Here is a 17,198-nt window from a genome sequence, read left to right as displayed (position 1 = left end):
CAATAATTCAAGGGCTGTAATTAGTTTTCCATGTGCACTTTATTTTCAAATATAAAAATATGCTATGAAACAAAACACAAGTTTCTCAATTTGTAATTTTGTTATACCAATAAAAAAGAAGAACAAAAACAATAGAACAACTATCAATAATAATAAGTGTTTTATTTATTTATAAAAGTGAGACATTTCCATAGTGTTCATAAAATACATTATTTAACAGAAATACAAAGTGATACAAGCAAATAGAAATATGTATACAAAAATAACAACAATGGCTCAACATAGAATACTGATAAGGGAAATAAACTCTGCACATTGCCCTGTCAAGATTTTCCATAACCTTCTTATATAAAAATGTAGGTCTTAAAAATGTTCATTCTGTCATTCTAAGATTCTATTTTTTGTAAATTGCTTTATAGAGATTGCGACTGAAGGCAATTTGGGCAACAATAATCCCTATCTTTTGTGTTTTAGAATCAGTTAGAATACAAATTGTATGTGCTTGGGTCAAACAGAGATGTGAATGAGAACGTGACACTTTTCATGTTCTCATTGGTATTTCAACAAAAAAAGCACAGAAACACTGACTGTCCTAAACACTAAAGTCCAGAGCAATTCTTCTTTTTTTACAGGAGTGCACACATGTACAATGACACTAAGTGGTTGTGACTGCACAGCGCTGCTACTTTGACGTCATTTCCACAGTTGTAGCACCGTTGCTCCCGTTAACATCATAGTCGTCCACTGGACCGCTGACCAGTACTTTCATGCGATCGGGGAAGTCATCATATTTGGGAGAGAGCAGGAAATCGTAGATGAGCGCTGCTAAAATACCACCACAGAGTGGCCCCACCCAGTAAACCTGCGATTGAGAAACACAGATCGATCATTGGATGGATCTTTGTTGACATGAGTCAAGCACAAACCATTGTCATTGCTGATACACATTCTAGTCTGGTTCAAAAGGTTTTCTTTTACCAATATTTCAGTTGGGCTAATTGTAAAAAGAATAGGAATATTATAACTGATTAACTTGCAACATGAGGGGGGTAATGGAGACATCTGTCTGTTATGGAATTATTTAAGCATGACTTGCTAGGATTTGCATACAGAAGAATGTGAAGCATGCGTAGAGTACTTGTCGGACTTACCCAGTGGTCAGTGAAATTGTTCAGGATCAAAGCTGGACCAAAGGAGCGGGCGGGATTGATTCCACAGCCTGTGTAGCTGATCTGTGATGAACAATGAAAAAAGGATCTTCAGTTATACGGTCTAGACAGACTTCCAGAGGGGGATTAGCTTAAACAATAATAATGCGTGGAATCCTTCTACTCAAAGAGCACTATCATGTTTGCTGCTGGTTTACATTGCCTCAAAATGTTTTACTTTGCACAGCATTTGAGAGCGATTGTGAGCTGAAACTTACAGCTGCCAAGTGTCCCAGGCAGACCGAGAGGCCAATGGCCAAGGGTGCTGAGCCGGTGACATCACGCCGCCGTTTATCAGTGACTGCAATGACACACAGCACCAGCTGGAACGTTGCCAGAAGCTCGATGCCCACGCCTTGGCCTGCAGTAATGCCATTGAGCTGTGAGAGTTAAAGAGGAGTACAAAACAACATGTTTATCAGTGTGTCACTCACATGGATTGCCTCCTATCATGACCACTTCACTCTCAGTGGCCACTGGCATTGCCCTGAAAGTGTGACAGTAAATTGGCTACTTTGCAAAAAATGTTGTATTTAGCTGAAGTTTAACCACAGTGAGAAGCTAGTGAGACCAAGCATTTCAGCAAAAAAACCCAGCCGATATTATCTTTTACAACCCTGCTTAAGGAAAAGTGTAAAATTAGAAAAATAATATGCAAAACATCATATATTCCAAAAACAGCTGAGGAGAAATGTCAGCCTGTTGACACTTCATGTTTTACCTGCAAATTCTTTAAGGTGCTGCAGTGCGGTGTGTTAAAATCATGTGTCATCACTGTTCAATAACAAGCAATGACAGAATGTCCAAAGAAGAACATGCACACTTTTGTGCTAATTCGGTCAGAAAGTTTTCAGTGTGAGGTTGACTTCACACTAAGTAGGAACTTTACATACAGTTGCTTCATGTTTCTTGGAAGTGAGGGATATTTTAGAGCTCTCATTCTCAAACTGCTTACTATAACTTCTTCTGTCAACAACAATATTATGAAAGGTTTTACTCACAGTGTTGAGCCCCAGTGCTGTAGAGTCTTTTGGACGGGCTCCATACATAATGCCACTGGCCAGCGCTGAACCCAGCATCTGAGCAATTATGTACATGATGGCCTTGAATATGCTGATCTGGCAGCTGACAAGCATCCCTATGGTAACTGCAGGATTCAGGTGGGCTCCACTGATGTGGCCTAAACTCTGGGCCAGCGTGGCGATAGCCAGTCCAAAGGCCAGTGACACCTTCACCTCCTGGTCTGGGTTAGTGTTGTTTCCGTTCCCAATGGCTGCCGCGATGCTGAGGAAAATGAAAAAGGTCATGCCAACAAATTCGGCCAGAACGGCCCTCCAGAAGTCTTTGCTCTTGAACTCTCTCATCTTGGTGGAAGATTGGCTGCTTAGCGTTGGGCTGTCCCGTCTAAAGTTTCTGAGCTGAACCACAGCAGCAAGCTGCATATATACGCCCCGCACTGATAATGGCTGGGAGGCGGGCATTTGGGAACCTGAAAGAGAGGGCCACACTGAATTAATGAGAAATCCAAAAGACTGGTCTCTTGCTTCCCTCCCTCTGTTCCCTCACCCTCCCTCCTCCCCTCTCTGTCCTCCAGCCCCTCTCCCAGTGCCTCCCTGATCACCACTTTCTGCTCTTTGGACTTTTGTGAGTTATAGTAATGATTCCTAAAAGAGCATTTTGTATTATTGACCTGCATAGCTTCTAAATTTTCACTTTCATCCACATGCACTCATTTTGAATTGAACTTGTCCTAATTGAGCATTAGCTGTGAAACAACAAAAAGAAACTAAACAAACAAACAACTTGCGATAAGTATTTCTTTTAGTGTGTTTATGTACTGTGTTTCACTAAGAGCACATAAGGGAGAGTCAGAGAGAAGCCAGATCATTTCAGGTCTCACCCTTTCTAACACAGAAAAGGTATTCAGTATTTTACAAGTCCACCCAAATGACGTTATTCCATGTCTGCTCTGAGCAGGATAATCCTGCCAAGGTGACAAGAAAATAAAGTGTTTTTTAAATAGTTTGCATTCTGGTATTTTTATATTAAGCAACATTTTTGAAACATCTACAAAATAAAATATGTAGTCCAAAAGAGAACACATTTCTTTCACCAGAATAACTCATTAACTCAAAGCATGTAAGATGAATAATTATTAGATGCACTGTAGGGCAAAGCGTTGGACGCAGGGTAAAACATCAACTCTGAGAAATGAGCTGCCTGTTACACCTGGTCCCCAACTCAGCGGCGTGTGACAACAAACAAACAGCACGCAGGCCACTGTGAAATCTGTCTGGAGTTTACGGTTAAGTGTTGGCATGTATGAGTGTTTCTCTCCGCACAGGAGTAAGTTTATCTCTGACATTCAAGTGTCTCATTTCATTCAAATTAAACTAAGCACACATGTGTTACTCAAAGGCAGTAATTCCCGTCTGATGTTGATGACAAAAATGCACTGACTCATTTGTAAACAAACATGGAGATGTGTGCGTCTGCAAACTTGTGAATGAAAACAGTTGTGTTGTCGCTGCGACGTGATAAAAGCAGCAGCAGCAAAAGCAGAGGAGGCAGAGCGTCCCGTCCTACACCAAATTTATGGCCTTTTAATGATTAACTGTGCCATCTTGTACAATTACAAGCTCCGTGGACTCACGTTTGGCACATTCCTGAGTGTGACCGGAATGTGGCCACATGATGCCCACGGATGAAAAAATTGCTTAAGAATAACTTGCGAAACTCTTAAAATTCAATGACTAACACTGAGCGGCTGTTTCTCTTGTGACGCAGAACTGACAGTACTGTCTCTTACTGATCTCTTCTTTTTAAATTGACGCATTATAACATTATTTCATCATTTGCCATTTACACAAGGCATCCAGTAACTGGCTTAGTATTAATATTAAAATTAAGAGGTCTGAAGATTTATGAGCAATAATGCAATTTAAATTTGAGCACACTTGACCCTGCAGAAGTATTTTTTTTTACTGCTAATGCTACCCGAATGTGGTGATCAAAAATATAGTAGTGCAGCTTCAGAACAGAAGAACCATGAAATTCACTTGAGTAAGTTGACCTTCAGGTCTACTGCTGTTATCAGGTAGCTCTGTAAAACAGTATCAGTGCTGCTTCACGTTATAAGTGTTGCCACTATCTTAGATAACTGCAGTGCTGATGTAATGTGAAATCAAATACACATTATTGGAGAAAAAGGCAGTGGGGAGCTGTAGACCAGTGCACTATACTGTATAAATAATATTGTGGGGCTCTATTGTAAAGGTCAGCAGTGAACGACATACCTGGGTGAGATAAAGCTCTTACATACAGAATCGATTTAAATCATAACGTAAATCTTTTCTTCGTTTTCTTCTTTATTGGTGGTATTTTATGATCATCCACATCCACAATGTTGCGTTCTCATTTTTTTTGCTTTGCCTTTCATCCCTGTACCTTTCATCATTCTATTGCAACGACCTCGCCACAAGTGTTGTGAAGACCTTTCCTGCAATTGTTCTCCTTCTCCAAAAATGAACCAATTTTGGGCTCTTGAACATTCACAAAAACGTATGAAACTTTATTTTATTTATTTTTTTGTCCTGTGTATATTCTTCTGGCTGTGGTTTTCATATAAGCCTCAGATTCATACATTTAATTTATTTAATTTATGCACGTGAAATAAAACAAAGAAAAACATTACATTTTTTATGCTATATATACAGTGGCATGCAAACGTTTGGGCACCCCTGTAAATGTTCATGATTTTCCTTTATATTATATTGGTTGTTTGAATAAGAAATGTCAGTTAAATATATCATATAGGAGACAAACAGTGATATTTGAGAAGTGAAATAAAGTTTATATGATTTACAGAAAGTGTGCAAGAATTATTTAAACACATTTAGGCATGTGCATAAATTTAGGCGCCCTTGTCATTTTATTGATTTCAATAGATTTAGCACTAATCCTTGGAACTCAAAATTGGTTTGGTAACCTAATCCAATCATAACAAGCGATAGTTTGCTATCGTTTACTTTTCAATAAGCCGTGGTGTGTGGTAACTGTCAGCTGAATATGTCCGTGGTTGTGGTATTTGTATGAGTATTATCTTATAACTAATTGACAACCTAATAACTTGACTGACAAACGGATCGTAATAAATAATTGTGACGTAAATGTGTTCTTCTTTTTTAGAGTTGACAGACTGGACGCAGCTTTCGCGTTATTCTGCCCCCGACAGTCTGAAGACGTATCTGCATTTAAGGGGTGTCCCATTTCTAAGTGACAAAATAACCCTCAACACTTGGTTTTGAGGGCCAGTTAAGATTAAGGGTTGAGCTTGAGGGTTAAGATAGGAATTGGAATTGGCCCTTAAGCTCTCAGTTTCAACTGTGAGGAACATTGTGAGGAATTGGAAGACCACAGGCACAGTTCTAGTTAAGGCCCGAAGTGGCAGACCAAGAAAAATCTCAGATAAGCAGAGGCGAAGGATGGTGAGAACAGTCACAGTCAACCCACAAACCAGCTCCAAAGACCTACAACATCATCTTGCTGCAGATGGTGTCACTGTGCATCGTTCAACTATTCAGCGCACTTTACACAAGGAGATGCTGTATGGAAGAGTAATGCAAAAAAAGCCTTTTCTCTGCACCCACCACAAACAGAGTCGCTGGAGGTATGCTAAAGCACATTTGGACAAGCCAGCTTCATTTTGGAATAAGGTGCTGTGGACTGATGAAACTAAAATAGTTATTTGGGCAAAACAAGGGGCTTTATGCATGGGGGAAAAAGAACACAGTATTCTAAAAAAAACACTTGCTACCTACAGTAAAATTTGGTGGCGGTTGCATCATGCTGTGGGGCTGTGTGGCCAGTGCGGGGACTGGAAAGCTTGTTAAAGTTGGGGTCGCATGCATTCCATTCATGTCTGTCCTTGGACCCTCACATTGAGGGAGGAAAATCTCTCTCACAAAAAAAAACCTTGAACAGACTCTTCCTGAGGTTTCAGGAAGAGCCATGCATGGAGCGTTACTTACAAATTCCATTAAAATATAAGCCAGCCACTTAACTTCCGGTCAGTTGTCGCTAAGGTGTAACTTGGACTTTGACAGCTAACGTTAGTCATTAAAATTTAGTGGAAGTTCAGGGGCTGGCTTTTATTTTAGCAGAAGTTGTGAGTAACACATATGTAGTGAATTCGCCACGTTAATGTCAGCTAAGTTCTCTACAGTTGCCATGACAACCCAGATCTAAGGCAGAGGAGGAACTTATCTTCGTCCTCCGTTTAGTTTCCTGAGTTAGGGGCAGCGCAAAGTTGCAAAGGTGCTGAATCAATAAAATGATTATTATGATTATCCATCCATCCATCCATTATCTACCGCTTTATCCTCCACCAGAGGGTCGCGGGGGGGTGCTGTGCCAATCTCAGCTGACACAGGGTGATAGGCGGGGTACACCCTGGACAGTTCGCCAGTCCATCGCAGGGCCACACAACCATTCATTGACACTCTCACATCTATTGTCAATTTAGAGTGATCAATTCACCTAATCCCCAAATCTGCATGTTTTTGGACTGTGGGAGGAAGCCGGTGAACTCGGAGAAAACCCACGCACACATGGGGAGAACATGCAAACTTCATGCAGAAAGGCCCTTGTTTCTTGCAGCAAAGGCAAGAGCGCTAACAACTACACCACTATTAGTATAATCATGAACTTTGATTTGTGTGTAGGATCCTACACCTTTGCCCCTTTGCCTGGACCTTCACATTCCCTTCAAACGACTTTGCTTCATCTTAAATTGATGTCATGATGAATGTGGCACATACAGTTGAGGGACATTTTTCAGAGCAGACTTTTCTTGTCATGTGAACATTTCCCTCCCGGTTCCATGGGAGTGGTGTGCCATGGGGACGATAGGTACAAGTATGGAAACGTTGAGTAATGTGTGGTGAAGGTTTGGCATGCTCGTGGAATGCTTTTGGAACCAAAGAATTCAATAGCATCACTTCCAGTCAATCAAATCAGCTCTTCTTGGTGCAGCGCAGTCCCTGTTAAAGAGTGAAGTGACAACAGGGAAGATGAGGGCTAGGACTTTCAAGCATCATTTAAAAGCAATTATTTGATGCCTGACAGAACCAAAACTAATTTGCAGCTGATTTGTAAATGAAATTAACGGCCTACCATTTAAAATCATGATGACAATGTAACAGAATAAGGATGAAAATTTCAGATGGAAAATGTCAAACTTTCAAGTATATAAAGCTGTTATGTAATCAGTTACCCAGAATAATTTAGTTATGTGGCCTAATATATCTAGAGGAAGCGCCATCACAACAGTAAAAGCACTTATAAAAGTTAATTGTACATTGAAATATCACATGGATTCTTCGTTGCATCATCAAACCTCAGCTGTAGCCTGTTTTGACCTCAGTTATGCTAAGTGTTTCACTTACGCTTTCACAGTTGACGGGGCCATCTCTATCTTATCAGACTTTCAAACCACTCTCAGTTTTGCCCGTGATTACATTTTCAAAAAAAGAAAACACACACGCCTGCAGTGACGCCATCTCAGACCGCATTGTGAGCTGCTCGGGCTACTATTTAAAGGAATGTGGAGAATGCTTAAAAAACACACAAAATATAAACACTTGTGTGAGTGATTTATGTAAGAGATTAAATAAATGTTCTGAAAACCTTTAACATTTCCAGCTAATGGAACTGACTGCTAGATTACGGACGGAAAGCAAAAGTCAAGGGGAGGTGAAGGTCATGGTGGGCTTGATTATCACTTGAGAGGTTTGTTTAGTATTTGAGTTCAAAGGTGGGACGTGTACCAAAGACAGAGGTTGCTGCTACAAATCCGTAATCCAATCATGTGTGTGAATCATCCATGCCTGCATACTGAGACCCTCCCTAACCATGGGGCGAACTTTTGTTCTTAGAGAACTGAGGCTTCTTCAAAGATAGTGTTTACTTGTTCAAAGTTTTGTTATTGATTTAAGTTTTTGTAAATATCAGCTATTCAATATCAGCTATTCAATATCAGCTATATATCTGTCTATATCTCTATCTATGCACTGCCGGTTTGCGGTTTTATTTGGAAGTTTTTCTTTGTGTGTACCCTGTTGAGTTTTAGTGTCACCTGTGTCTACAGGAATAATAATAATACTAATAAACAAATTGATTCTTCAACTTTCAAAACAAGACTTAAAAGGGGCTATACGTAAGTAATGCCACTGTACTTTATTTCATGTTTCTGTCTACATACTCGAGGTTGCCAAGCCTTGAACGAACCAGTTTATGACAATACGTATTTCATGCAGCGCCTTAAAAATTTGATCACCGTTTTACTGTGATTATTATTGATATACGGACAGCAATTACATTTTGGACATATCGCCCAGCCTTATTGCCTTATTAGCAGTCTTGTGTAAAACAGCTAAAAGGGATTCTTGAGTAAAAGTAAAAGTATCGCACACAAAAATGAGTTTGGTAGAAGTCACCTTTTACAATATTACTTGAGTAAAAGACTTAAAGTATATGCCATTTACTGTACTTAAGTATTAAAAGTAATTTTCTGATATAAAATGTACTCAAGTTTTAGAAATAAAAGTATTTAAAAAGTGTTGGTAACTCTTGGTAGGGGCAGAGTGAGTTGTCTTTCACCTGGAAGGCGTGGGTTTGATTCCCGGCTGTGGAGGTCTATATGTGTCCATGGGCAAGACACTTAACCCCATGTTGCTCCTGCTGTCAGCGTGTGAATGGATATGAAAGAAATGTGTGTAGATGTGCTGAGTGAATGGCAAAACTATAGTGTAAAGCAGCATCAAGACTAGAAAAGCTCTATATAAATACAGAACATTTACCAACTCTTCTTCTCCTGATTTTATTTAGTAATAACAAGTAACGAAGAGAGTTAGGGGAAATGTATTTGAGTAAATGTACACAGTACACATTTAGTTAGGATATAAGTAGACAACAATATAGGAATGCTATGTGAATCAGTGTCAACCTTCGTGTTCTAAATATGCTGAAACTTTGTAGAACTCAAAGTTGGTATCAGGCACAAATGGCAAATCTAAATTATAAAAACAAATGCACTAAGCGTGCAGGTAACAGGTACAGTAGCTAGAATGAGAGTCCACAGCATGAAGGATAACAGTGGAATGAGACAAGATCTGGAAGTGAACAAGTGGAACAGACATGTTTAAATACTGGGAGAGTGTAAACAGGTGTTTGCCTTAGAAACTCAAAACAGAATCAAGAGAAATGGAATAGGACTCATGACATCTAATTACAGTTCTTTTGAAAAATGATTTTAATTGGCCTTGATTAGTAATAAAACAAGCTGAGTAAAAAGTTGAATAGGGAAAAGTCATTATAGTTTCTTGTTAATTAATGATTTAATTCTAAGTGGTAAAATGCAGTAAAAATGAGAATTAAACCTGAGTGTTTTCCGGGAATACTGTGGGCTGGTGGTTGAACAAACAAGCTATCAGGTTGAAGGTTGAGGAGCATGGACAACACAGAGATCCAGTGACCCGTGAAACAGCCTGTGACAGTTAGGAACTCATTTTACTAATTGCTCAAATTTATCTAATTACAGATTGGTCACGAGGTATTTTGAATAGCGAAGAAATTCTCCAGAGCAAAAACAGATATATGACCTGTGTCTCTGTAAGAAATACATTATTCCATGTGTCATGAACACGACTGAAACTCAAAGCAGAAATCACTTAGAGGAAAGTGATGATGAATCTGTTCCTGATGTTTTGATTGCCGGGATAAAGGGAGGTCATTCTTCACACTGACCTCACATTGACAAGAAGAGGAATTCAGCCACGAGCGTGTGAAAATAGACAGAGACAAAGGAGCCGCATGACCAATCAAATGTTTTGCCAGGACTCAGATTCCTTAACCATGTGTTAGAGTGTCATTATGCATTGCCCTGAAACACAGATACACACATCCACAGGTTTGCAAAGCTATCATTTTAAGGACTCTCTTTGACTTCCATTCATTTGGACAGCCTAACTATCTAACATTAACCATAACCAATTAATACCAAACCCTAATCGGAACCTCATCACAATTCAAATCTGAGCCCACAACCAGTTCCTCAGTAATTAGGACAAGGTTTTGGTCTCCATGAGGACTACTGGTCCTGACAAGGTCACTGTTTATGCCAGAGAAGGTCCTAGAGAGTAACTAATACACACATACACACAAATGCACTTATACTGAAATGATTACCAGCGAGCAGCTTCAATGTTCTTCTATTTAACACTGGGACACAGAAGCATCAGCTGGCAAATCGCAGTCACGAGACTAATGCTGCATACAGAGTTCAGGTTAGTGCACCTCCAGACTGGATCTCTCCATTTATGTTATGGACATGAAGTACCTCAAAATAGAGGTATGGCCCAAATTAGCCTACCATTACTCTCACATGCGAGTGTTTTAAACAACAAAATTAAACGGATCAAAGGAAACTTAAACATCAACACCTTTTATGAGCAGGTTTCTTTTTGAGTTTTTTTGTTTGTCAGTTTGTCAGTTTGTCTGACCAATGTGATGAAATATCCGTGAGTCCAGATATTGTGAACAGGGACAGGTGAAGCATGACAACCCACATAATGTCCTGCTGCCTCTGTGACCTCCTTTATTTGTTTATGAAATATCCAAGGTGTAACGTCTGGGGTGGCTCTTTCAGGATAGGAAACATTAGCAGGTCTAATGCTGCTTTAATGGTCTTTTGGCTTATCTGACTTCCACAGTGGGGGCGTAATTAGTGAGTTATAACGTGAAACTGTTTATTTTTGCAAGAGCCATTATGGGATATCCTCTTATTCTGCATGTGTCTCACAGTTGAGGAAGAGTAGTACATTCGTATGACCCCCTTCACACCATTAATCAGCGATTTTGGCATGTTTTCCTTATGTGATTCTGTTAAAGCCAACCGTGTTGATCGGCTGTTCGTAAAAATGAATGTTGGTGTAACAGCTACTTGTATAAGTTAATGCATTATAACTTATGATGACTCCTGGGTTGTTTTCATGAACTTGGTGTGGAACAAATGATCATTCTAACACCTGCTCCTCTACAATAGTTACTTGTAACAGCTTCAAAGTGTCTTATCTGTGGTTGGGTTCATAAACATTTAAACATTAACTGATGAGTCTTGAAGAGGGTTTTATGTTCGCAAAATGGAACACAGACTCTTCAGTTGATCTGTCAAAAGACAACGTTTGTTCTATAGGCTACAGTGAATGAGCCTCAGCCGTTTGATCCCAGGTTGATGCTGATATTAGACCATCTTGAGTAAGATAGACCAGGGTTTCTGAGAAACTCAGCATGGTTTCTCAATCCTGGTCCTGGAGACACACCGCCCTGCATGCTTTAGATGTTTCCCTGCTCTAACACACCTCATTCAAATAAATGGGTTGTTATCTGTCGTCTGTGGTGCTTGCTGATGAGCTGACCATTTGATCAGGTGTGTTGGAGCAGGAAACCTCTAAAACATGCAGTGCAGTGAGTCTCCAGGACTATGATTTAGAAACCCTGAGATGCACTGATATTTCAGCTCTCTGTGTTCTCTTGAGAATGGGGGCCTTGCAAACACATGTGGTGGGTGGGGGGTCTTTTATTAGAAGCTTCAGTCTCCCTCAATTGTTGCATGTGACGCATGGTTCTTTGCCTATTTAATGACCATTGTAAAGCCCTTTGCTTGTGTCCCCCCAACTCTACAAAACCTATACAGAAACATTTGTGAAAGACTTAGTCGGGGGTCTGCGATGTCATGACAACAGCCCCGACATTATAGACTTCCTCACGCTTCAGAGACCATATCATCTTTTTTTTTTTCATGCATCTCTGTGGCGAGATCACCAAGGTGACCTTGCTGACTTAGCACATTAGGATTTTGAAACAGTTCAGTGGCTCTTTGCTGAACACTGGTAGCTGTGATGTGAAACGGATCACTGCATTTGTGAAAGCACAAATAATGAAAGGTGATATCACTGCACTATTATGAGATGCCCCCAAACAAAACCCTTTCTTCTCCCGCAGATAACACTAAACTTTATAAGGTCTTTATGGTGAGCTGCCACTCTGCCCTGTTAACTGTCTGGCATGAAAACAGGTTTATAAAATAATAAAATGCTAAGTGTCATCTGATAAGGATGGACTTCATACTGTTATCAGCTGATCTTTGGATTTTTCTGGTAGGGATAACGATATATACCATTATCCTTAAACACATGACCACTATGTTTGATTGGTTTGTGTTTATTTACAATTCTTTTAAGGTAACAGCAGGAAGGGTGTTGGATGTTCATTTTTATTGATTTAGAAGACACCTTCTTCAACATGTGTCACGAGCCACATGTTGAAGAAGGTCTCACAGCAAGAAGGTAACTGGAACCATTCTGGTTCAACTGAGGGACTTTCTGCATGGAATTTGCATGTTCTCACTGTATGTGTGTGGGTTTTCTCCCGGTACTCTGGGAATGTGAATTAAACAAACACAGCAGCATCATAATGATTTTGTTGTTCACTTGACCAAATGACCCAGAAACAGCCTTTTAAAGCCCAAATATGTCAATATATCACGAATTAAGAACCTATTAGTGTGACAGAGTACATACACATATAACTTACTATATTTTTCTTTCTGCATTGCTCAAAAGCACCCTACCTTGGTAGAGTAGCAGATAAATACTGCCAATTTATGATACACTTGCCTGAGACGAATTGCAGAGACGCAGCACTGTATACAAACTTGGGTTTGTTATTGTGTGTCAACTTTATGAGTGTGCATGTGTTGTAACTCAAAGAGATGTTAACCACAAGGCCCCTAATCGGACTGCTGTATTCATAAAGATATGAATACGAAAAACGATGTAAGACTAATGTTTATTTTGTTGAACAGTGCGCTTACATGAGCAAAACATGTTTTTCCTACACCTTAAATCCATAGAAATGCACATTTCTATTCAAGATAACACACTGTGTTTCATTTTGGTTGTTTTGTAATGACATCCTCAAGCCCCTCCAAATATTCAGAGTCAGGAAGGAAACATTCTGTTCTACAAGTTAACAACTGTGTTGTCTTGTTTTTTTTATTTCATTGTGTGTGTGTCATTAACGGACCACACCAACTCACTTCTGAATCTCTAAGCACAGATGAACCAAAAATTCCCACGATCCCATTCTGTTTTCTAACAACATCAAACTCTGCCTTTCATGATCGTTTTATTGAGCGACAAAATTGCATTGTGTGTGTTCAAGTGCTAACATTAGCTTTATTTTGGTCTCCACCTACTCCAGGAGGTCTTGCTCTCTTCCACAATTAAAAATCCTACATATCTCCTTTTGTGCAAAGATGGACCACACATCCACAGGCCGTACCACGTTCACTGTGCATACATACAACCCACAAAGAGGAATTTGCCATTTAATGCAGTCTATATAAGAAACATTTAACAGTTTGAGTGTAATCTCATTGTAAAATTCCCGACTGCTTACATTGTAAGTTGTGGAAAGGTCTTTCCCTGCATATTCTTCATATACTATGCCGCAGTAAATCACGGCAATGATGTAACAAATGAATTATTTGCCATGCATTATTTCAATTGGACACTTTAAGTGCTTGAGATAAGACAGTGGAGAAACAGATGGCGCCAGTATATCGGCTGATTTATGTCACTCCATGCAGAAGTAATCAAATAATCATCCTTTACACATCAGTCTAAATGTTATAGGCATACTCACTCAGGTGAAAAATAATCTGTGGTCATTTGTTCAGGCTGGGTGCCTCCTAATAAAATGTCAATGCAACTAAATTTGCAACACCCTGGGTGAAAAAGTATATGATTACAGAGGTAGAACTACTTTATTGTAGTTTGTACGAGTAGTAAATAAATATGAACTTGTTGAGCCCTACTAATTATTATTTACATTATGTCTTTAAAATGAACGTTATTCCATAATTTCCAAGCTTCCTGGCTTTCATGTTATACAAACAAATCAGGGAACAAATACAAATAATAATAATAAAAAACATCCCTTCATTTCTATGAAATTATTTCACTATGTACACTTTCAGTTCTTTGTTGACATTATTTAATAATTTGACTGAGGTTGGTTGTTGCTGCTTTGAATTTGAAATTTCTTACGATGACGTCAGTCACAGAGCTGTTTCTCTACATTAGGCTGGACATTTCTCTGGGATGGGAGGTTTACACACTGGGCTTTGTGATGTAAATGTCCCTGTTACTGAAACTCCCACTGTTCATGGAGACTCACAGAAATGCCTCTTTGGAAATGACTTTAGAATGTTTTGTGAGTCAGTCATCTGTGCCTTTCAAGCTCCTTTAGTGAAATGAAATATTATTACACACACATTCAAGACTTTCCACATTTCATCTCAATTTTCAGACCAGTACTCTTTTATAAACAAAAAAAAACGTTACTCAATGATCACTTTATTAGGCATTTGGTGTGGTCCTCTGCTGCTGTAGCCCATCTGCTTCAAGGTTATAAGGTTGTTTGGCATTCAGAGATGTTCTTCTGCAAACCTTGGTTGTAACCAGTGTTTGTTTGAGTTACTGATGCCTTTCTCATCATGGCCATTCAGCCTTTACCTCTGGCATTAACAAGACATGTTTTGTCCTGGAGACCCACTGCCCTGCATGTTTTAGACGTTTCCTTGCTCCAGCACACCCGATTCAAATAAATGGCTCATTATCAGGCTTCAGCAGAGCTTACTGATGAGCTGACCATTTGAATCAGGTGTGTTGGAGCAGGGAAATGTCTAAAACACGGAGGGCAGTGGGTCCCCAGGACCAGGATTAAGAAACCCTCCTGTAAACAATAGAGATGGTTCTGCATTCAACCCCATCAGCAGTTTTTGAAATATTCATACCAGCCGTGGTTGATTAGATATTTGCGTTCACGCACCGTAGAACAGGTGTACATCAAGTGTATTTGTGTGATCCAGACTGGTAAGCTTTTACTTTAAGAAGAAACACATTTGATCAGTTTTCTGACCACGGTCATCAAGTTCACCTCTGGTACACGTGGAGCGATTCTGTTTAGAATGTGGGGGATACACATGAGAGTGGGTGTGAGTGTGTGTATGGGTGTGTAAGGTCATCTGTTTTTATACTTGGGGGGAAACAATGAAGCGACACTGCCTCTTTCAATGAGGAACTAGTAAAAAAAATAGGAAAAGAGATACTATTTTGTAGCCCCCCCTCCCCCCATTATACTACTAATAAAGAGAGGACATACAAGTACATAGGCCTACTATTGTACTGATTAAATAAGAAAAGTAATTAGAAGAAGTTTGGTCAGCATGCTGTTTATAATGTGTCCTCAAATATCTTTCTAATTTCATGATAATAATTCAGTCTGTCAGTCCCACCCGACACAGTGCATCCATAAATTGTGAGTTCTTGTGGTTCCCAAAACGAAAACCAAATTCTCCCATGTGGCAGTGTGTGGCTGTCTGATGAAACTCCCTCTAAATCCAGCGGGGGATTTCACATAGTGTTATGATGGTAATGATGGATGACATTTTTTTTTTCCATGGCAAGATTTATGTTGAGAAATGACAGCATTTTGCTCCCTGTTTATGTCCTACAGAAGAGTAGGACATTCCTCTGTTCTGACCTGACCATAGACCCAAAAATGCATGCAGTCTTCTGAGCTCCTCCTGAAGCCAACCATGAAGTAACAATATATTGACAAGGGGGAGACTCCACTCATTGCCAAAACAACTCCCTTTGAATGGAATTCTATGGCAAAATGATTCTACTTCCCATTTGATTGATAGTGAACCTTTTCCCGAGGAGATAATTGTCTCAAGAACTAGTTTTGTGTCTTCTCCAAAAGAACATGATGTCAAACTATGTTCCCATTTAGACACAAATAAACACTAAAGCAACAACACATATGAGTGGACATGGGCCACACGGTTGAAGTGGTTAGCACTGGTTTTTCTTCTGCCTTTGCAGCAAGAAGACCCGGGCTTGCGACACGGTTGGAAGAAGGACCTTTCTGCATGGAGTTAGCACCCCCCACACGACCCTGATGTGGAGGATAAAGCAGTAGAAGCCTGGTTGACGACTCTAAACTTCCTTTTACAATACGTCAGTTTAGGTACCAGCTAAATTTTTATTTTGGCGGCTTCAAAATGGGAGTTTCAGATTCTTATGCGCGACATAATGACCTGTTTCCACTCTTTTGTTTTTTTCCCTTTTTGTGCGTGTGTCAGAACCCAACAGAAGCATGATGTTGTTCATGTTCATGGAACCTACACAGAGTTTCTGTTACCCCATCTCTGACATGTAAATGTTGGTTTACCATGAAGACACATGGTGTGTAAACAACCCCAAACTGTGAAATGGTCTAAGAGGGGCAATACTGTGTGCGTGAAAAAGTCTGCCAAAAATTACTCTGGACATTTTGTGGAACTTGCCAAGTGCAATATATGCCCACCTGAAAACGCAGCAGGATAAACTCAGCCAGTGAGATGATGAATCTCCTACATGCTCACCCAGGTAACACACCTGCTGAATTCCAATCATGTATATCAGTAATCTCCAAACAATGCCAGGTCCCAATTATCTTTAAATACCTGAAAATGGATCAGTGATGATCTTCTTCTGTTATCTTTTCTTATCATTACTTTTATCATGATTCAATCAGTGATGATCAGGATCAGAAATGGTTAAAGCAATAGTCTCTGATTTTGCTTTTAACTTAGCTTTTAATTGACCCTTAATTACGCCCTTATTCCTACATCTGTCTTCCCTGAACTGTTTAACTGTGGATAGTCCATGAGATTAACAACACATCTATTTCATTGTTTCTAACTCTAAGTAGTTGAAGTCTCTGAATCTGGTCTTTCATTACACACGTCTGCCTGTTGGTCAATCAGTGATTTGTAGATTTTGCTCAGGCTGCAGGTCACCATTCACTTGTTTTGATTAA

General features: G+C 39.7%; 1 protein-coding gene across 1 annotated transcript; it reads right to left on the bottom strand.

Annotated features, from left to right (window-relative positions):
• Positions 1-30: 30 nt before the first annotated feature.
• LOC310928024 (aquaporin-1-like) lies at positions 31-2,608 on the bottom strand. Its single transcript, XM_083890484.1, has 4 exons — positions 2,210-2,608; positions 1,427-1,588; positions 1,152-1,232; positions 31-862 (listed from the first exon to the last, which is right to left on the bottom strand). Exons 1-4 carry the CDS (start codon positions 2,570-2,572, stop codon positions 683-685), a joined length of 786 nt encoding a protein of 261 aa, XP_083746610.1. The 5' UTR covers positions 2,573-2,608; the 3' UTR covers positions 31-682.
• Positions 2,609-17,198: the final 14,590 nt, after the last annotated feature.

This window comes from Microchirus variegatus (genome assembly GCF_963457635.1).
Source record: "Microchirus variegatus genome assembly, chromosome: 5".
NCBI classification, from domain to species: domain Eukaryota; kingdom Metazoa; phylum Chordata; class Actinopteri; order Pleuronectiformes; family Soleidae; genus Microchirus; species Microchirus variegatus.
Note: the sequence above shows the minus strand (reverse complement) of the source record. Positions and strands in the feature narration are given on the sequence as shown.

Bases quoted from the DNA above. Each gene is read 5' to 3' on its own strand.
- LOC310928024 (XM_083890484.1), bottom strand. From the start codon at position 2,572: ATGAGAGAGTTCAAGAGCAAAGACTTCTGGAGGGCCGTTCTGGCCGAA. The intron at 1,233-1,426 runs GTAAGTTTCAGC...TGTTCATCACAG, and splicing joins GCCTGGGACACTTGGCAGCT to ATCAGCTACACAGGCTGTGG. The intron at 863-1,151 runs GTAAGTCCGACA...TCTCAATCGCAG, and splicing joins ACAATTTCACTGACCACTGG to GTTTACTGGGTGGGGCCACT.